This window comes from Aquarana catesbeiana, linkage group LG04 (genome assembly GCF_042186555.1).
Source record: "Aquarana catesbeiana isolate 2022-GZ linkage group LG04, ASM4218655v1, whole genome shotgun sequence".
In the NCBI taxonomy this organism is placed as follows: domain Eukaryota; kingdom Metazoa; phylum Chordata; class Amphibia; order Anura; family Ranidae; genus Aquarana; species Aquarana catesbeiana.
This window is the reverse complement of record NC_133327.1, coordinates 165950566-165972904: the sequence shown is the minus strand read 5'-3', so window position 1 is coordinate 165972904 and position 22339 is coordinate 165950566. Positions and strand designations below refer to the sequence as shown.

Below are 22339 nucleotides of genomic sequence, written 5' to 3'. Positions count from 1 at the left end.
AGGGAATAACACACACCTGGCCATGGAACAGCTGAGCAGCCAATGGTCCCATTACTTTTGGTCGCTTAAAAAATGGGAGGCACATATACAAACTGTTATAATTCCTACACCTTTCACCTGATTTGGATGTAAATACCCTCAAATTAAAGCTGAAAGTCTGCAGTTTAAGCACATCTTGTTTGTTTCATTTCAAATCCATTGTGGTGGTGTATAGAGCCAAAAAGATTAGAATTGTGTCGATGTCCCAATATTTATGGACCTGACTGTACATGTTTTTAACGCGTTGCCCTTCCATGTGCTTTTTGCTGCAAAGGCCAGTTATAGATGAGGGGAGTGGCCATCTGTTTGTACTTCCTGCATTAGGGTGTTTCCACCCTGGATGGAGGAGCAAAAAGAAACACCCTTGGGCGGGAGCATTGTCAATCTGGGGAGAGGGTATTGTTAAGCACTTTATAAAATACACTGGTCAGCAATGCTGTCTATAGCCAACAGTGCTGATTGTGTGGAAATTTTCCAACAGGCTGGTGGTACAGAAGTGGATCGGTACATGGGTCGAAACGTGGCTGTTCCCTGCTAAACTGGCCAGATTTCGATCCATGTATGGCATGCTTAAAGCGGAGTTCCACCAGAGAAAAAAAATTAAGTCAGCAGCTACAAATACTGCAGCTTCTGACTTTTAAAATAAGGACACTTACCTGTGCCTGAAGCTGACCCGTCCCCCAGCTCCAGATGGATAAGCTGCCTACAGCATTTTCACATATCTCCCTTTTTTTATTCACATCAACAGATGTTTGGTTAAAGCGGTATTAAACTCAGCAAAAAAAAAAATGTTTTCTTAAATGAGCCCCCTGCAGGTTTTTACCATAATGTGCTAATTTGAACCACATACTAGCACATTATGACAGGCTTACTTGTCTGAGGATGCCCTCCAGCGATGTGCTATCCGTGCTCAAGCGCTTCCATCTTCTCCTGATTTCCCCTCTGAGCTCACAGCGTTCAGTCACAGTTGGTGCTGTCATGACGTTACTCCCACGCATGCATATGGGAGTCACTTCATCATGACATAGAGTGAGCGCCATAAATGTACTCTGAGCTGCACACGTGCAGCTTAGTGTGCATTACTGCTGACTGGCAGAGGGAAGCATTTATGACAGAAGAGACCTTTATGCCGCGTACACATGACCAGACTTTCCGGCAGAAAAGGTCAGACGGAACAAATCTGTTGAACATTCCGATCGTGTGTGGGCTTCATCTGACCTTTTCTGTTGAAAAATCTGACAGACCTTAGAAATAGAACATGTTTCAAATCTTTCCGACGGACTTGATTCCTATCGAAAAAAATGTTCGTCTGTATGCTAGTCCGACGGACGGAAAATGACGCAAGGGCAGCTATTGGCTACTGACTATTGAACTTCCTTTTCTAGTCCGGTCGTACGTCATCACGTTTGAAACTATTGGACTTTGGTGGGATCGTGTGTAGGCAACTCCTTCGGAGTTAAGTCCGCTCGTGTGTACGCGGCATTAGAGTTTCTTCTGTTATAAAAACCCTGCCTGTCAGCGTTTTTCTTTTTTTAATTTTAAGCTAGACATTTTTATTTGTAACAGTGCCATCCGATTATGGGTAACCACATTGTGCATCGATGTTTGCCATATCCTAGAAGGTTTATGAACACTTTTATCCAGTTTCAAACAATGTTAATTTGAAGAGGAAAAATACTTAACAGGACATTAAATGATTTATAAAGGAAAAGAGAAAAGCTTATAAATCTGCATTTCTTAATATTCCAAACTCAGCGAATTTAGACTTCTTATGCTGGTACACATGGTCGGATTTTCCGACGGGAAATGTTGGAGTGAGCTTGCTGACAGAAAGTCCGACCGTGTGTATGCTCCATCGAACATTTGCTGTTGGACTTTCCACCACCAAATGTTGGCTAGCAGGTTCTCAAATTTTCCGCCAACAAAACGTTGTTGTCGGAAAGTCCGATCGTGACACAAGTCCATCAGACAAAATTTCACGCATGCTCAAAAGCAGAAGCGGCCGGTCTTGTAAACTAGCGTTCGTAATTGAGAATTAACATTCGTGACGTGGCAAATTAGGAAATCTCCAAATGCAGCGCACATTCTCTTCTTCTTTAATTGGATAATAATGAAGCTGCTTTGCTGGTGAAACTGATGGAGTTATTGCAAACTAATTTTCAAAGGCTTTTTTTTTCAAGTGATGTCAAGAATAATAATAATAGCGCTAAATGAAAAACACAAAAAGAATAGCGCAAATCAACACTCACCAAACTTCTACTAACATGAAATTAGCAGAAGAAGCCCAAAGGGTGGCGCTAAAGAGCTGAAAAACCACGTAGTACGTCTAGTACGTCACTACATTTGTATTTGTTGGCCAACATTTGTGTGACCGTGTGTATGCAAGACAATTTGAAGCCAGCAACCTTTGAACAAAATTCACGGTTTTGTTGTCGGAAAGTCCGATCGTGTGTACGGGTCATTAGGCTCCCATCTATTGTACACTAGTAGCTCCTAAACTTGAGTTTAGGGGCTTTTGGTGTTTTTTTGGCCAACGCTCCTAAACTCAACTCTGTAAAAGCCTATGTGTTCATGTACACATAGGCTTTTAGCAGAGCTTAGGAGCTGCTGAGGTTAGAAGAGGTTCAACCTCCCCAAACCTCCCTCTCCTGAACACAGAAGAATCACATTCAGGATAGGAAAGTTTTGACCGCCTGCCGCAAAATGCGCAAAATCAAGGTGTGATTTTGCTGCATTTTGCGTTTTCTCACGGCCGGCGGTCATAGTGGTTCAAGTGTACATGAAGCCTTATACCAAACCAACATTATGGTATTAAAGAACATGGCTGTAAGCATACTTGGTTATAGAGGTGAAGTTGGATTTCATTTTAATACCGCATATGCATCTGCAGGAGGATTTTATCCAGACAATACCTCAGGAAATGATAAAAACGATGATCATGTCCCACCTGGTAAGTTACAAACTTACACGTGGCAAGTTGTGGAAGATCAAGGCCCAACTGAATGGGATGATGATTGCATTACCAGGATATATCATTCACACTATGATTCTGTACGAGACACTTACTCTGGACTTGTGGGAACCATGATTATCTGTAAACCAGGTGAGTCATTCATTTAAAATCTTAATTCCATAATATATAATATAACAACAAAGAGTTTATTATTACCTTCTCATATAATAATATTTCTGTCTGTAAATGAACAGTTTTAATTTATTATGTTTACAAATCACAATTAAATTCCTCATTACTTATCAAATGTAGCAGTACCCACCCACCCCCCCCCCCCCCCACCCCCCCGCAGGGGTCATTGGATAGGATTGATTCTCTGTTCTTTGCCTCAACCTCCTCAATGACTTCAGACCCCCTGTCCAGTCCATGTGAGCACACATCTCTACAGGAGAGTTGAGGCAGGTTTTATCTTGAAATAAACATTAGAGTGTGTTATTTGAGAGAAAATGACCACAAATATTGTACAGCATCTGTATTTCTGTATTTGTCCAGGGACAAGATGGGAAGGGCAGGCAGCAGCAAAAATTAAGCAGACAATCCTATGAGCATAGGTTGCCTGCCCTTCCCAGAGTTAAGGCTTGAAACTCAAAGCAACTGTTGCCAACAATCACTCCACCATCTCCACTAAAAACTGTCCCCCCACCATCTCCACTAAAAACTGTCCCATGCCAGCTTCTTGCTGGAGTGAAGAGAAAAAATGTCCACACACCACCCCATATGCCCGGCACATGTATGTCATACTGGCACTTTAACTACTTCTATACCACCTGGGGAAAGCAACCCCCTTACTCTAGTACTTGGCTTGGACAGTTCCACATTAACATTTTCCCACCTGCCATAGCTCTTTTTTTTCTTTTCTGTTTTCTGTTCTTGTTATTATGGACTTATGCCATACTTTGCGTTTTATTTTTTAATTGGTCAAGCAAACAGAGGCTGCAAGGCTGTAGTTGAAAAAACACATCATATTCATGGACTGCAGGGTGTTAAGGACAAAACAATGGTCCAACATGCACTCGAGGTACTACTACTCTGCCCTGCTGTACTTGACATGTCAAAAAGGGCCTTCTGCACAGCTTGTAGCTTTGTGACTAAGAAGATGACTTTTAGGATTGAATTACAGAGAACCCCCAAATACCCATTGCAGACATTACTGATAAAATCAATATATTTATTTTATATACATTTAACTAAGAAAAGATAAGGCACTTTTCCCTGTTATTGTAGCCCTTGCCATCACTGCTGCCAACATTTTAGCTTCCTGGCACCTCTTCCCCTTAGCCCTCCTTCCCTTTGCCAGAAAATAAATTAACCTTCTCAAATCTAAAAATTGCTGAAGTACTAATTGGTTTGAAAGAGAAATCGCTGAGCCTTTTGTCTCAACATTTGGTCTTGTTCCCAATGTCTTGTGTTTCTACAATTAGGCCTGTGCTTGTTGTCTTGTAAAGGCCTGTGTCACAAAGTCTAGGGTGCTGTTAGTATTCACCCGCCCACCCTGTAAGGAGCGATGAACCCTGGTACACTCAGATCTTTTCTTAAAAAATGTAAATTGTTGACCAAAAAAAAAACTGCTTTGTTTTTTCACATATTGGTCAATTAGCAACTTACATACTGTCCTGACTCTGCCTATTTTTTTCAAAAGTGTATTTACCACACTACACTAATTTTGTATTGTTGAAAATACATTTGCTTTGTGTCTGCACAGTTTTAACTATTCTACCTGGACACGGCAAATGACTAGCTTGCTGCTGATTAATTTGTTTCTGGCTTACCCCAAAAAATCAGGGACAGTAGGCTTTTATGTTTGGTGTAACAAAATAGCCATATTTCACTTTTACACCTGTAGCGCTGGTAGATTTTTTATCTACCACTGATAGGTAAATTTAGTGGGTCGCTTATTATAGGAAGTTAGATTTGCCTCTGTTCCAGCTTGGCTGACGTTGCATGCAGTTCCACATTGTGCCGGTGGGTGTCGTTGTCACCATCGGCAGGTGTTGGAAAAGCAACGTGTTGAAGCGAATGAGTGCTCCTCTGTCCCGGAGATAACTCGGTGGAGGTGGTCCTCCGAGTTGCATTCTGGGAGAGGGTATTTATGGGACTGACGCCATGTTTTAGGGTTCGTTTTCAGCCACCTGCTGGCCCTCCTGGCCGACAGGTATGCACTAGGAATACCACCTTGTGGTCCTCCGGCCCGCGTCGCTGTGTCGTGTGGGTGGGCCCAAAAGCCTGTCTGGGGCCTACCACAGCAGCGGAGGAATGGTCCTGAGCTGTCTATCCTGAATGAAGAAGCTGGACAACTGAGGAGATCCCAGGGGAGGACCCGTCATGGAAGGATCATGCAGAGTGCTGGTCTGGAGAGGGGCCTGGTGACTCGGTTGGAGGGCGCATTCCGAAGTAATCTTACAGTATAGTACTGCCGGGTTGGCTTAAAGGTCCAAGTACTGTATCTGACATTCATCACAAACCAATACATCCTGTGGCAGAGAATCATATGGGTTTTATTCCAGATAAGTCTGTGGCAGAGACTTTTGTTCGTGCTACGTGCTGGCTGCTAGGCAAGTGAGAGATGTCTATCCAGGCGAGCAAAGATTAAATCCTACGAAAGGGGGACTATTCAATTACAAAGAATGTTCTGAAGAAATACAACAGAAAGGTATTTGAGCTTCCCTGCAGCTTTCCTACTACCTCTTTCCTGCTACTTCCCTAGTTCGTTATATTAAAGCATTGGAAAACCTACTCAAGTGTTTGGTGCTTATATCATCCAGAGATAAACTCAACGGAACCCTAGACCCGGTGACGGTGAAACAGAGGTATCGAGAGTGAAGGTAACAAGCCCGCTTAAACCAGCAGCTCCACCGAGAGTTATTGCTACACACCAAAAAGTCTATAAAAAAATAATTTGCAGCCTGTAATCACTGTAATGCATGAGGACAAGTGCAAGCTGTAAAAAGGCTGCAGGACAATGGCAGCATTCAGCTGTAGCAAAGGATGAAAAAAGTAACCCCCCAATTCTCTAAGATACACAGCAGGACATTCAGTAGGGTTTACATTTACTTTACCAGAACTGCAAGTGCCTACAGCCCACACTAAGTATCATGAGGGCCCTGACCAATCCCCAACTTGGGTTGGCAGGGGGCAGGCCCCCTCAAAAAATTCAGGGTCAGCCCAGCTGGGGAGGAGAGTTTGATTGGAAGCTATAGATGGGGTGTTAGGCTGTTGTGGCCTTTGAGGGAGCTCCCCAGTCTGGGGGGGTGACCTTGGGCCTGGGCTCGGGTGCAGACAGGACCTTCTCAAAACCCACGGAGGTGTCCTGGCCAGGAGGCACTGGGATCAAGGAGAGGACAATAGAGAACAATTCCAGGCAAATCTCCAGGAGGAACAGTAACAGCCAAGAGGGATAGTGAGTGACACACAGTCAAGAGGACTAGGAGGCATGCCTGAGAGTACAGGGATGGAACAGTCTGGGATGGGTGTAGAGGCAGTCAGGAGGAGTGTGGTAGCACGGGCAGTGGAGAGGGGCAGCTGCAGCCAGGAGGGCTGTCAGTGCCTGAAGAGGTGGTACTGGGAGCAGTAACCACAGATAGGACAGCTAGCACCAAAGACTCCCATTTTGCTACACCAATGGGGCCCGCTGTCCCTGTCTGCAAATGGCATTCTCCTAAGATCCAGCTGGATCTAAAACCTGCGCTAGCTGGTTCTGGGTGATAGTCTGCAAGCAAATGTGTGCTGGAGGTAGAAGAGGAGAGAATGTATAAACTGGAGTGTATATAGTTCAAGTCCCTACAAATTTCATTGATCAAATGGGCATCCCATATGTACCCTTCCCCATCCAAGTTCAATTCCCCTAAATAATAAAAAAACAAAAATAAAGCTGCTGCTTCTTGTCTCTGAGTGACTGGAAATTCTTGTGCCTGGCTGTGCAGGGTGGAGGACAACCACATTCACCAACAGCCTCTATGGGGGTAGCGCTACATTAGCAGCATGCCCTATCTATTCCTTATCATGGATAAAGCACATTGGTAATACGGCTGTTATGACCCTACACTTTTATAGTAAGCGGGCTGGCTTATCCACAAAAAAAATACTCATTGATCAGGCAGTACATTACGATTACCAAGAGTTGGTTGGGGATGAATTTCACAATAAATGCACCAGGAATCTAAATCTCAAACACAAAGGATTCACCTGAAACCCATAAGCAGTAAACCCAAACTGCATTCCTACTGAGCAGTACAATTATAATCAGTTCTGCTAAAAACTCTGAAATAAACTGCTCTGGGAGTTCTAAATGTACATTAAAAACCTGTTGCTTGAAGCTTACCATTTAAAGTGATTGTAAACCTATATTTTTTTTTAAATAACAGACATGCCATACTTGCCTGCACTGTGCAATGATTTTGCACAGAGCAGCCCTGATCCTCCTCTTTTTGGGTACTCCGCTGGTGCTCCTGGCTCCTCCCTCCTGCCGCTTGCTATTAGGGCACGCATGCGGGATCGCTCCTGAGCCACTTTGTGCTCCTATTGTCCTTTGATTCCCTCCCTTCTCTCTAAGCCTATGAGGAGAGAGAGTGGAGAGAGCCTCTGGTCTCGTGCACAGTGCTGGGGGGGGGGGGGGGGGGGGCTGCACTCAGAAGGTTTTTAAAATGAATGCAGAGAATGCATTAGGGTAAAAACCTTCAGCCTTTAATACCACTTTAATGTGTGTGTAAAATGATACCATGACAGTACATTTCATTGCAATTATATTATTCATTTAATGAGTTTGTTATTACAGTATACTGGTTTATTTTACAACAGGGGTCCTGGAAAAAAAAAAGAAGAAAAGGGAGGAGGCATATGTCTTAATGTTTACAGTGATGGATGAAAATTTAAGCTGGTATCTTGTTCAAAACATCAATAATTACTGCACTAATCCTGCTTCGGTGGATACAGAAGATGTGGACTTTCAGGAAAGCAATTTAAAGCACTGTAAGAGTCTTATCCTTCCTTAAGCCTCAATAAAGACAGGTGGTACACAGTGATCTGCAAGGGCTGCTCTGCATCCCCTTTCCATCACCACCCACCTCTCTTACAGCCCCCCCTTCCTTCCCTCACCATCCACTGCCCCTGCAGCCCTGTGCCTCCCCTCTTTTAACACCCACTATACCTGACTTCTCCTTCCATTAACACCCACCATCCCTGAGTTCCCCTTCCTTTACAATGCACTGTGCCTGCACCCCCCTTCCCTCACTATCCACTGTGTTTGCAGCCCCATCCCTCACCATCCGCTACCCCTGCATCCCCCCCTTTCTCATGACCTACTGAGCCTGCACTCCTCTCCCCTCACCACCCACTGTACCTGTCCCATTCATCTCTAACACTCCCCTGTGCCTGCAACCCCCCTTCTTTCACCATTCACAGCACCCCACAGCCTCCCTTCTCTCATCACCCACATCATCTGCAGCCCCCTTATCTCAACACCCTCCTTGTCTCCATTCCATTTTTCTCACCAGCCCCCCTTCCCTTACCACATATTGCGCATTCAATAATAATAATTTGCAGCCTGTAATCACTGTAATGCATTAGGACAGGTGCAGGCTGTAAAAAGGCTGCAGGACAATGGCAGAATTCAGCTGTAGCAAAGGATGAAAAAAGTAACCCCCCAATTCTCTAAGATACACAGCAGGACATTCAGTAGGGTTTACATTTACTTTACCAGAACTGCAAGTGCCTACAGCCCACACTATCTGTTGCAGTGGTAGTATACCACCCTCTAGTGCTAGAAGTGTAGATAGTTTTGTGAATTTAAGTGTAGGTAAATTTGTGCAGGCTTGGCTGGCAGCCAAGTCTGTCTCTGGTTTCCTGGGTTGGGCAGAGATCCAGAGAGAGATGGATGACTCACGGGCAGGATCACTGAGACCTTCCTCCTATTTCTAGAATGTACAGGACCCTTCTAAAAAATGGGAGGGGAAATAATGTGGAGCTTCCTGGAGTATCATAAAGGCCCTGACCAAACGCCAACTTGGGTTGGCAGGGGGCAAGCCCCCTCAAAAACTCAGGGTCAGCCCAGCTGGGGGGGGGGGGTTGAGTGGAAGCTAGAGATGGGGTGTTAGGCTGTTGTGGCCATTGAGGGAGCTCCCCAGTCTGGGGGGGGTGACCTTGGGCCTGGGTTCGGGTGCAGACAGGACCCTCTCAAAACCCACAGAGGTGTCCTGGCCAGAAGGCACTGAAAGCATCCACCCTTCTCTCATCACCTTTCGTGCCTGAACACCCTTTCCTCACCACCCACTGCTCCTGCAGCTCCCTTCCTTCACCATCTATCACACCTGCAGCCACCCTTCTCTCACCATCCACAACCCCTGCAGCCTCTTTTCCTCACCACCCATTGTGCCTACACCCCACTTCTCTCATATCCACTCTCTACAGCACCCCTTTTCTCACTAACCACCAAGCTTGCAGCCACCTGTTTCCTCCCTTTCCTCATCACCCTTAATGCCTGCATCACCCACTGCACCTACAACCCCCCACCACTGCTCACAGAATTTGCAGCCATCCTTCCCTTATCACAAACTGTGCCTGCTGTCAACACTGCACGACTGATGCTTTCACCACCCCAACCTTGGGCACAATTTTGTTGTACATATGTAGGGAAGCATTGTCATGAGTGAAGTTTGTTTGTCTGCAATTCATGGCCTAAAGATGAAAATTCCAATGCCCTAGCTGTAATGCTAATCCTTTGGCTTTAATGCTTTTGAGTTACTAATCTGGAACACTAATGCATATCAGGAGTTCACTCAATGCAAACTTGTTTTGGATCAGTCACTTAGAAAGTAGTAAAGGAACTGGATCAGCATTACAACCAAAGAACTAGCTAATTGAGAAAGAGATTAGTATTGCAAGTTTCATGTTTTGCCAAAGACAGAATTTAATTTAAAATTAATTAATTTATGTATGTATGCATTTTGGGGACAAAATATAAAAGAACATATTTTAGTATATATACTATAGGCTTTACTCATTTCTTTTCTCCTGAACTACAGAACACCTCCCCTTATGTTATGGAGATGAGCAGGGGTGTTCTTTAGTTTACAAGGAGAAACCGGGTAGAACTGATCACACTATTTGGGATTTTAGTGCAGCAGAGACTCTGTGTTGTCAGGTCAAACAGAAAATTAAGAGAACGGCAGATTCCTGGCAGATCAACAGGCGTATTTCTGTACTTACAGTATTTACAGAGCATGGGGAAGTAACAAAGTATTGCAGAGAACCTGTTATTTTATGATTTTGAACATGTTACTTTATGATTTTGCTCTGAAAATTCTACGTCATGCCATTTGGTTTGCAAACTTTTTAAAAGTTTTCAAGCATGTTCCTAAATGTTTTAATTATTTTTTACTATGTACATAAACTTTTATTTTTGGTCTGTGTAAATGAGGTGACCCTAGCTGAGGGTTCTTGCTTTGAGCGCCAAAGACTTTATACCTGTAGGCTTGAGAAAATCTGACTTTTGCTGCTGTGTCAGCGTCTCCACTTCTCTTTATGATAGCGTTGGTCTCTGTTACACATTTCATTCACGCTATCACTACTTTAGTGCAGCAAACACATTTACACAAAAAAAGTTTTTTTTTAAGTTTTGCTTATTAAGGGCCTATGGTTGAGTGAGAAAAAAAGTTTAGATATTCTACATTTTGATCAAGTTGGTAAATATATGGCACTACTCGAAATGAGGAGATAAATCAGTAATTCCTAACATACTCTTGAATTTGTGTTACAGCCATCAATGGATACGTGTTTGGCAATCTCCCTGGCCTGTCTGTATGTGATAACATAGATGTAAAGTGGTACATATTTAGTGTGGGAAATGAATTGGATGTGCACTCTGTTTATTTCTATGGTAATGTACTGACATACCAACACAGGCGTGTGGACACTCTCAGTCTTTTCCCTGCATCAATGACCCAGGCTTCAATGAATACAGAAAATATCGGAAAGTGGTTTGTCAACTCTCAGGTTACTGAACATCTTCAAGGTAAGTCATTTTCTGAAGCTTTATAGCTTTATACGGTTTTGAAACCAGCATATTTATGCCCATTATTTACTTTTAAAGTTCTTCTCGTATCGTTCCTCCTAAAATTCTGGGTCTGAATATACTTACTTCCTATGATCCCAGGAGTTGCACATTGTTACTTGGAAAAATGCATTATTGCGAATACATTTAACTTTCATCTTGCTTCACAGGTGGCATGCAGGCAATCTATGAAGTCAGGAACTGCTCCAAAGTGAGCCCTTGTCCACAGTGTTCCACAATTAGACGATATTATATTGCTGCAATAGAAGCCATCTGGGATTATGGTCCAACCTCAATCAACCAATTCACTGCGCAAAACTTGACTGAACCTGGAAGGTAAGCTTTATAACTATATGTTTTTTTTAAATTAATGACGTAAGCAAATAGGGAACAGTGCCATTGTATATCACTCAACTCTCCAGTTTGTTGGTAATAAAGAAAATAGGGTCAAGGAGTAATGCCTTGCTGGTATTTGAACCAATTACATTTTTGTCATATAAACATTTGGGCCTGAACACTTAAATGCTAAAGTCTATATTCAAACATGTATGTTATTTTCCACCACACCTATGTCTTCCCTTCCATAGGAACCTGCCATTTAGGGATGACGTGTTCTGGTAAACAGTGGCATATTATCATCTAACATCAATCTGTGTAACATCAACCACAGCTTTTCTTTTTTTTTTTTTTGAAGATTGTTGCAATGTTAGCACCTCTGTCAAGTTTTATTACCATATGGGGCTCTTTATTAGGGAGACTTCCTATCAGTCCCTTTCCTGGGGACAATGTTGTAGCCCAGGACAGAAAGTGAGGAAAGGTCTTCAGCTTAGCTTATGCCTACTAAAATTTGTGTCAGCGATTCCCCTCATTTCCTGCCTTAGTCACAACACTATCGGAGGGACTAGAAATCAGGGGAAACCTCTTCGAAGCAGAGCTCAACCCACCTATCCCTTACAGCAGAGGAAGCTACCAACTTAGCCTCTGTTTGATCTGCAGTTACCATGGTGCTGCACATGTGATCAGCTATGACACCAGCCATTTGATGGTTTGACGGTTGGGTTGAGAGCTAACATAAGTACACTAGTACTGTAACATTAACATTTATCAATCAGGAAATGCTTTGATTGTAACAGTTTTGGGAAACCATTAAATCAGTGGGTTTAGTTACGCTTTAAGAGAGCCACAGTATATAAATTCAATATAAATTGACAGAGGTTCTAATTTTTCACTCTAACACAATATACTGTACACTGGAACACAATATTTAAAGGGGTTTCCACTTCTAATCTTTTGAAGAATTCATAGATTGGTCAAAGAAGATATGCCTATATTGTTAGAAGAAATAAAAGGAATGCCCAGTTGATAGCAGCTTTATAAATTAAACCATATAGCATCCCAATAGATTGCAGCAGTTACAGAAAATACTTGAAAAAGTATTCATACCCCTTGAAATTTTCCACATTATGTCATGCTACAACCAAAAACGTAAATGTACAGTATTTTATTGGGATTTTATGTGATATACCAACAGAAAGTGGCACATAATTGTGAAGTGGAAGGAAAAATTATAAAAATGTTTTTTAATTTTTTTTTACAAATAAACATGTGAAAAAAGTGTATTGGGAGTACCTGTGTGTTGTGAGTGCCTGTGCGTTGTGAGCACCCATGTGTTGTGAGTGCCCGTGTATTGTGAGCACTGTGGGCTGTGAGCGCCAATGTGCTGTGAGCGCCGGGGGGCCTGTAAGCACTCAGGGCTGTGAGCGCCCATGTGCTGTAAGCGCCCGTGGCTGTGAGCACCCGTGTGCTGTAAGCGCCTGGGGCTGTGAGTGCCTGGGGCTGTGAGTGCCCATGTGCCATGAGCACCCAATGCGCTGTGAGCGCCCGTATGCCACCTGTGCCCACGTGCTGCGAGTGCCCGTGTGCTGTGAGTGCCTGTATACTGGGAGTGCCCGTGTATTGTGGGTGCACTAAAAGTAGAGAGCTACAAATAGGGTAGGTTCAAACAGTTAGTCTTACTTAATTTCCCCACAAGAATAGAGGGTAAAATGTCCAACAGGATTGGTGATGCCACTCTGTGCATATCCTGTACCATGTATGCGTTCCTTGATGAGCCAATCGAGGGCGCATACTGCTGTGAGAGATGTGAGAAAATTGTTTCTCTGGAAGCATCCAGATCCTGGCTTTGGAGAATCAAGTAACTACACTGAGAAGCATTAGCAACCTGGAGAGAAGCTTGGACATTACCCAGCAGGTGCTGGCGGGGGCCAGCCTAGAGGAGGTTGGAGAAATGAAAGCACAGGAACCAGAGGTAGCAAGCTGGGTGATAGAAATTCGGAGGGGTAGAGGGAAGAGCGCTAGGGAGGCCATTCCTGAGTTGGTATCATGCAACAAATATGCTAAGTTGCATGATGATGGGGATAAAGGCTCAGGGGTGGCAGAGCTGGAGCCGGAGCCCTCCCCTAGCTGCCAGTGGAGTGATGGTTCCAGTAAGGAGGGGAGCAGTGATACAGGTAAGGCCAAACAAGTGCTGGTAGTGGGAGACTCAGTTATTAGGAGGATAGAGAGGGCAATCTGTCGAAAAGACCCGGGTTGCCAAACAGTACGTTGTTTACTGGGTGCTCGGGTTTGGCACATCACGTATCGGGTGGACAGATTATTGGGAGGGGCTGGGGAGGACCCAGTGGTCATGATACGTGCACCGCAGGACAGAGTATACAGCCCCAGCACCACAGGACAGAGTATACAGCCCCAGCATCACAGGACTAGGGATGAGCCAAACAACCCCCCCTCGGTTCGCACCAGAACCTGCGAACGGACCAAAAGTTTGCGCGAACTTTAGAACCCCGTTAAGGTCTATGGGACTAGAACGTTTGAAATCAAAAGTGCTATTTTTAAAGGCTAATATGCAAGTTATTGTCCTAAAAAAGGGTTTGGGGACCCAGGCTATCAATGCAAAAAAAAGTTTTAAAAACAACCGTTTTTTTCGGGTGCAGTGATTTTAATGATGCTTAAAGTAAAAAAAAAGTGAAATATTCCTTTAAATATCGTACCTGGGGGTGTCTATAGTATGCCTGTAAAGTGGCGCGCGTTTCCCGTGCTTAGAACAGTCCCTGCACAAAATTACATTTGTAAAGGAATAAACGTAATTTAAAACTGCTTGCAGCTTTAATGTAATGTTGGGTCCCGGCAATATGGATGAAAATCAGTGAGACAAACGGTATGGGTACCCCCCCCCAGTCCATTACCAGGCCCTTTGGGTCTTGTATGGATATTAAGTGGAACCCCGCACCCACATTAAAAAAGGAAAGGCGTGGGGCCCCCAGGCCCTATATACTCTGAACAGCAGTATACAGGCGGTGCAAACAAGACAGGGACTGTAGGTTTGTTAAGTAGAATCTGTTTGTAATTTTGAACTGGTACACGTGTAGCTCCAGCCACAAAATCTATTTTTCAGCTTTTTGGAAAACATAGGGAAGGGTTATCATCCCTGTAACATTTGTTTTGCTGTCTGTGCGCCTCTTCAGAAGATTTCACCTCACTTTCTGTCCCAATGACAAATGTTTTTTGAAAATTTGGGTGAAACAAGGATTGGTGATAAAGCATCAGTGGAGAGGAGACACGTTTTTCCCATATTAATTCTTACAGGAGAGAATTTCCCTTCCTAGAGGTAGATTTCATCTCACTTCCTGTTGTCTCCTTCCGTTTGCAAGTAGGAGTCGTTTGTAAGTTGGATGTTTGAAAGTAGGGGCCTGCCCTATCTACTCTGCAGAAATTGGGGCCTTAGGTGTTGGTACAACACTGTAAGCCCTCACAGTTACTCTTGGTGGGCGCAGGAATGGGCCCTGCTGTGAAATATTAGATCAAGAATTGTAATTACATGCCATTGTTGAACAGTGGTAGAAAAATTGGGCCTTGGTGGTGGTGGTGGTGCTGGTGCCACAACACTGTAAGTCCTCACAGTTATTCTTGGTAGGAGCTGGAATGGGCCCTGCTGTGAAATATTATATCAAGAATTGTAATTACATGCACCTGTTGAACAGGGGCAGAAAAATTGGGCCTTTGGTGGTGGTGGTGGTGGTGTTGCCACAACACTGTAAGCCCTCACAGTTACTCTTGGTGGGTGCAGGAATGGACCCTGCTGTGAAATATTAGATCAAAAATTGTAATTACATGTCCCTGTTGAACAGGGGCAGAAAAATTGGGCCTTAGGCACTGGTGCCACAACACTGCAACCCCTCACAGATACTCTAGTTGGAGCGCAGGAATGAGCCCTGCTTCAAAGTATTGCATCAAAAATTGTAATTACACGCCCCTGTTAAACAGGTGCAGAAAAATTGGGCCTTAGCCATTGGTGGTGGTGCCCAGAACCAAAAATGTGCTTACAAGCTATCAGCATGAAAATTGAGGAGGAAGAGGATTGTCACTCAGCATAACAGGATAGTCACTCAGCATCAGCATTGGCAGTCTTGAGGGGATCTCACATTAAAAAAAAAATTATTCGGTTACATCAGCATCAGGTGCTTGGTAGCTGGTGATCCAAGACTGATTAATTTTTTATGATCGGTTACAAAGCCTCCAGCAGCACTGAATGTGCATTCCGAAAGAACGTTGGATGCAGGACAGGCCAGTAGCTTAATTGCATACTGTGCAAGCTCTGGCCAGTGATCCATCCTCAAGACCCAGTAACCCAGAGGATTTTCAGTGGGAAAGGTGTCCAAGTCTGATCTTGCCCCTAGGTAATCCTGCACCATGTGAATCAGACGCTGGCGATGGTTGCTGGAACCCGTCGTACCTTGGGACTGCGGACTAAAAAATTGTCTGAACGCATCAGTCAGACAGCCACCTTCTCCACCGCTCCTTCTGTGACTGACCGAAGCCTCAGCAACACGTTCTCCGGGAGGAAATTGTAACCTCCCAGACTCTGGAAACGCGTTGCACAAACTGCAAGGCCTCCCGAAGATGTTTCATCTTCTGCTCCCTCTGTAAAGGCAAGATAAGGTCCGCAACCATACCGTTGTAACGTGGATCAAGGAGGGTTGCCAGCCAGTATGGTCCCTCCCCTTGATACCACGAATACGAGGACTCTTCTGCGGGCTTTGCAGGATCAGCGAGGCCATGCAGCGTAGGTTTGCTGAGGCATTTGGTCCAGAGTCCTCTGGGTCACTAAGGATGACATGATCCGCAGCCACCTCCTCCCAGCCACGTACAAGTCCATGGGTTTCTTCGGACTGTAAATGATCCCTTAAAGACTGCTGCTGATGCTGAGTGCCAGGCTCCACCTCCATGCTGACACAATCCTCCTCCTCCTCTTCCTGTGTTTTCGGCGGGCATGCAGAAAAACTGTCTGGATAAAGGGGGCCTTGAGAGGTAAGGAAGTCCTCCTTTTCCTCCCTCTGTTCTGCCTCAAGTGCCCTGTCTATTATTCTATGCAGCGTGTGCTCCATGCACTGTTACTGTACACCATCCTCGTGGCCTCCTCAAATGGTGACAGGACAGTGCATGCATCCCTGATCATAGCCCACTGGCGTGGGAGAAAAAAACAAGCTCCCCTGACCCTGTGCTGGTGCCATAGCCACATAGGTACTCATTGATGGCCCTCTGCTGCATGTGCAGCAGCTGCAGCATGGCCAACATTGAGTTCCACCTGGTGGGCATGTCACAGATTAGGCGGTTCTTGGGCAGGTTAAATTCCTTTTGGAGGTCAGCCAGTCAAGCACTGGCATTATATGACCTGCGGAAATGCATACAGACTTTCCTGGCCTGCCTCAGGACATCCTGTAAGCCCGGGTACCTGCCCAAGAACCGCTGCACCATCAAGTTAAGGACGTGAGCCAAACAGGGCACATGGGTCAGTTGTCCCTGTCGGAGGGCGGAGAGGAGGTTGGTGCCATTGTCGCAAACCACCATTCCTGGCTTAAGCTGGCGTGGCGTCAACCACCTCTGAACCTGCCCCTACAGAGCTGACAGAATCTCTGCCCCAGTGTGGCTCCTGTCCCCCAAGCACACCATCTCAAGCACCGCATGGCATCTTTTGGCCTGCGTGCTTGCGTAGCCCCTTGAACACCTACAGAGCAGCGCTGGTTCCGAGGACAAATCAGCACAGGAAGAGGCCATGGAGGAAGAAGAAGAGGAGGGGGTGGAGGAGAGAGGTGTGGCAGAATCACCACTAATAGAATTTTGGAGGCGTGGTGGCGGAACAACCTCCAACACTACTGCACCCTGTCCTGCATCCTTCCCAACTGCCAGAAGAGTCACCCAGTGTGCGGTGAAAGATAGGTAACGTCCCTGTCCATGCCTGCTGAACCATGAGTCAGCGGTAATATGCATCTTACCGCTGACCGCCCTGTCCAGCGAGGCCAAGACATTGCCTTCCGCATGCTGGTAGAGAGCTGGAATCGCCTTCAGTGAGAAAAAGTGGCATTTGGGAACCTGCCACTGAGGAACCGCACATTCCACAAACTCACGGAAGGGGGCAGAGTCTACCAACTGAAAAGGCAGCAGTTGAAGTGCTAGCAGTTTAGCCAAGCTAGCATTCAATCGCTAGGCATGTGGATGGCTGGGAGCGAACTTCTTTCAGCGGTGCAGCAGCTGGGGCAGGGAAATTTGCCTGGTACAATCTGACGTTGGTGTACCGATAGCAGATTGCCCGCAACTACTTGGCTGTGACACACCTAATTCTACACCTTCATTCCTCTCAGTGCAGGTTTCAGAGAGGACTGAAGGTATAGTGGGGTTGGAGATCCCAGCTGATGAGGAGCAAGGAGAGGTCCCACTTTGTTCTTTGGTGTGGGTCTTTTAGGTATGCTTGCCAACTAACTGCATGGCAGGTCGACATATGTCTGGTCAAGCATGTGGTGCCCAAGCGGGTGATGTTTTGGCCACGCGAGAAACGCTTGAGACATATGTTGCAAATAGCAGCGGTGAGATCTGATGCACTCGTCTCAAAAAAGGCCCACACCAAAGAACTTTTGGAATAACGCGCAGAGACAGCAGCGCCCTGCACATGCGGAGCTCTGCGGTGTGATGTAGTCGGTGTCCTGCCCTTAAGCTGGCCCCTGGAGGGCATCCTGCCTCGTTGGAGATGTGCCGCCTCCTCCTCCTCTCTCCTATCAGGCACCTACGTGGAGTCAGTGACTTCCTCATCATCCCCTCCCTCCTCATCACTGGAGCAAAGCTGGCAGTATGCTGCAGCTGGGGGAACATGACTGCCAGATTGCTGTCTTTCTTGGGCACCCCCTCTCTCTGGGCTCACGTTACTGCCTTCCTCTAGCTGGGTACCATCATCGGAGCCTTCAAAACCCTGGGCATCCTCCTGGAGCATGTACCCAACACTGTGGTCAAACAGTTTGGGGGACTCCTCAGGAGGACATGGGGCTAGGGAAGGAGTGACTGATGCCATTGAGCCGAGGGAAGAGGCCGCGTTGGCAGCTGCTTTGCCAAAGTACCCTGAGCCTGGGTGAGAGAGGATGAGGAGGATGAGGACAGCTTTGTCATCCACTCTACCAAGTCTTTGGCATGTTGCGGCTCAACACGGCCAGCTGCCGAAAAAAAGGACAAGCGTGTCCCACGGCCACGTGCTGATGAGGATGCACCGTGTCCACGACCAGCACTGTTGCCGCTAGACACAGTGCCTGCTTGCCCTCTTTTATTGGCTTGTGGCTGTCTGTCACTCCTTGTTGGCCTTCCACTCCTTGTTGACCTTCCAGACATACTAATGGCCTGCAGTGAGATGTAGCTGCACAAAGCTGGGATGTATGTATATATATGTACTGATTGTACTGCAGCTAGCAGAATTAACTGCCTGCCTGTGGTATTAATAGGATCAGAACACCAGCAATTGTCTTCAGGTAGCTTTAGATGCACACTGTGCAGAGGACACAGTACACTAACTGTAAATACTGCAGTTGCCTGCCTGTGGTACTAATAGGATCAGAAGAACACCAGCAATTGTCTTCAGGTAGCTTTAGGTGCACACTGTGCAAAGGACACAGTAGACTAACGGTAAATACTGTAAAAACACCTGCCTGCCTGTCAGTATATTAGGAAGAGAATAACAGGAATGGATCTAGCTAAACTGAATACAGTGTGTGAATATATATATATATATATATATATATATATATATATATATATATATATATATATATAATATATATACACACCTAGGATGCATATATATACACGATACACTGTAAGTGCAGCTAACTGACTCGCCTGCCTACTCTATCTAACTTAAATCAAATGACACTGTCTCTCTGTCTATCGCTCTCCGCCGCCGCAACACACTACATAAGGCTGCCAGGCAGGCGACCTTATATAGTGTGGGGCGTGTACTAAACCCCCTGAGCCATAATTGGCCAAAGCCACCCTGGCTTTGGCCAATTACGGCTCTCTGTACAGATGGCACTGTGATTGGCCAAGCATGTGGGTCATAGTGCATGCTTGGCCAATCATCAGCCAGCAATGCATTGCGATGCCGCAGTGAATTATGGGCCGTGACACTTGAGGCTGATGTAAGCATGGTGGTAAGGGAGAGGGATGATGGTAACCCCCTACCACCATCCCTCTCCCCATCATTACACAGGACCCTTTCCTCAACACTAGCCCCCATTGTTACACAGGACCCCTCCCTCATACGAATCCCATCATTAAACACAGAGGTTATTTGTTTAGGGTGGAGAGGCGAGGGGGTGTTTAGGGTGGAGAGGCAGGAAGGGGGGGTTATTGTTTAGGGTGGAGAGGTGGGGAGGGGTTTTATTGTTTAGGGTGGAGAGGCAGGGAGGGAGTTATTGTTTAGGGTGGATAGGCGGGTGGGTGTTTAGGGTGAAGAGGCAGGGAGGGGGGCCGACAACTCCTCCCAGTGGCCTGTTACCTCAGCTTATATGGGAGGCCTGCCCCTTGCCAATTCCAGTTGGGTATTGGTCAGGGCTCCTCACATGAGCTGCCTACCACTCTAGTCCTAGGCCCAGCCCCTCTTCCAGAACATTCTCCCTGGAAGAAGGGAGGCGCCTCAGAACTAGAGCACACCCACTGCTGCACTAACCCCTCCCTGCCCCCAGATCAAAACAAGCAGGCCTAGGCTAAAGCCTAGGCCTGCCTAAATTTACCTGCACTGGCAGTCTCCCTGACAAAAATCTTCACTCTAGCACCTACCTGTGGTAGAAGGTGCTACACTAATAAAAGAGTCGGCAGAAAAATGGCAAATGAGGTTTAATGTGGAGAAATTTAAAGTAATGCACTTGGGGCCAAAAAACATTAATGAAAAATATTCACTAGGTGGAGAACAGCTGGGTGACTTAAGGATGGAGAAGGATCTAGGAGTGCTAATAGATGACATATTGAGCAACAGCATGCAGTGCCAAGCTGCAGCTACCAAAGCAGGCAGAATATTAGCATGCATAAAAAAGGGGATACACTCCAGGGACAAAACTATAATTCTGCCACTTTAAGGTCTGGTCAGACCTCACCTGGACCTCACCTGGAGTTTTCCGTTCAGTTCTGGTCACCAGTCCTCCGAAGGGACATGCTGGAACTGGAGAGAGTCCAAAGAAGGGCAACAAAACTAATAAGGGGACTGGAGGACCTCAATTATGAGGAACAGCTACAAACACTAAATTTGTCGCTGGAGAAAATACGCTTGAGAGGGGACATGATAGTGATCTACAAATATCTCATTAGGGACCCCAGCATAAGAAATAAACTATTCTGTCCTAGGGAGTGTAAAACGACATGGGCCACACAATGAGACTGCAGGAGAAGCGGTTTAACCTTAAACTACGTAGGGGGTTCTTCACTGTTAGGGCAATAAGAATGTGAAACTCTCTACCACAATTAGTGGTGGATGCAGGAAGTATGGATATCTTTAAAAGACTCTTATGCCCTTTACACACGGTCGGACATTGATCGGACATTCCGACAACAAAATCCATGGATTTTTTCCGACGGGTGTTGGCTCAAACTTGTCTTGCATACACACGGTCACACAAAGTTGTCGGAAAATCGGATCGTTCTAAACGCGGTGACGTAAAACACGTACGTCGGGACTATAAACGGGGCAGTAGCCAATAGCTTTCGTCTCTTAATTTATTCTGAGCATGCGTGGCACTTTGTGCGTCGGATTTGTGTACACACGATCAGAATTTCTGACAACGGATTTTGTTGTCGGAGAATTTTATAACAAGCTCTCAAACTTTGTGTGTCAGAAATTCCGATGGAAAATGTGTGATGGAGCCCACACACGGTCGAAATTTCCGACAACAAGGTCCTATCACACATTTTCCGTTGGAAAATCTGACCGCGTGTACAGGGCATAAGATATACATCTTAAAGGACACAACATACAAGGATATGGGAAATCATTATAGACACTGATACACATGCACCTACACAGGTTGAACTGGTGTCATGTACCTGGGTGTACTGGAACCAGGATGTTCCTGGTCCCACAGCTGCAGTCTTACTTGTTGTGCCACAGAAGAGCTCTGGATTATGGCTATGTTCTCTCAGTTTGATACATTACCTTGAAATCACTAGCCCCACCTGCTGCCAGCTGTGGACAATCTACAATCAAAGCAGCCCATAAATAGCAGCACTTCCTATCTCTCAGTGCCAGTTTGTGTGGACTAGCTCCCTGGGTGTTGTGACTGCTTTGTGACTCTGAATACCGTATATGAACTTCTGCCTGAATTCCTGACTGCTCTCTAGCCTGCTGAGTTTGTACTTCACCGCCAGCTCGTGAATGACCTTTGCCTGCCTGACCACTCTCTGGATTTCGATCATGTACCACTTTGCCTGATCTGTTGTCAACCTGATCTGCCTGACTAAGTTTTCACCTGAATCCTCAGCACACAAGCTCCACTTCGGACATTACCCATTACAGGTACCTTAAATTGCAAACGAGCCACAATGGCAGTGGACCCTGCTGAGATTGTTAAGGCGATTTCACGTCAGGGACAATTGATTGGAGCTTGTGAACAGCATCTTTCTTCCCTGGACGCCAAGTTAGATGAACTTTGTACTATGCTTAAATCTTGCTTGCCTGGTACTTCTGCAATGGTCCAGACTCCTGCTCCAATCAAACCTGCCTCTTCCGTACCACCCAAACTTCCCCTGGCTGAAAAATTTGGTGGTGATACTGAGGACTGCAGAGGCTTTTTAAATGTTTGCCGTTTGCATTTCCGCAACAACCCTGGGACTTTTAACACTTTGTCTGCCAAAGTGACTTTTGTAATTTCCTTGTTAAA

At 45.7% G+C, this 22339-nt stretch overlaps 1 protein-coding gene across 1 annotated transcript in view; it reads left to right on the top strand.

Annotated features, from left to right (window-relative positions):
* The window catches only part of LOC141139611 (ceruloplasmin-like), a 281017-nt gene that overhangs the window by 89648 nt on the left and 169030 nt on the right, over window positions 1–22339 (top strand). The window contains exons 3-6 of the mRNA XM_073625912.1: window positions 2930–3142; window positions 7847–8017; window positions 10803–11057; window positions 11267–11432. Of these exons, the coding sequence (XP_073482013.1) occupies window positions 2930–3142; window positions 7847–8017; window positions 10803–11057; window positions 11267–11432 (805 nt within the window). The remainder of the gene's footprint in view (window positions 1–2929; window positions 3143–7846; window positions 8018–10802; window positions 11058–11266; window positions 11433–22339) is intronic.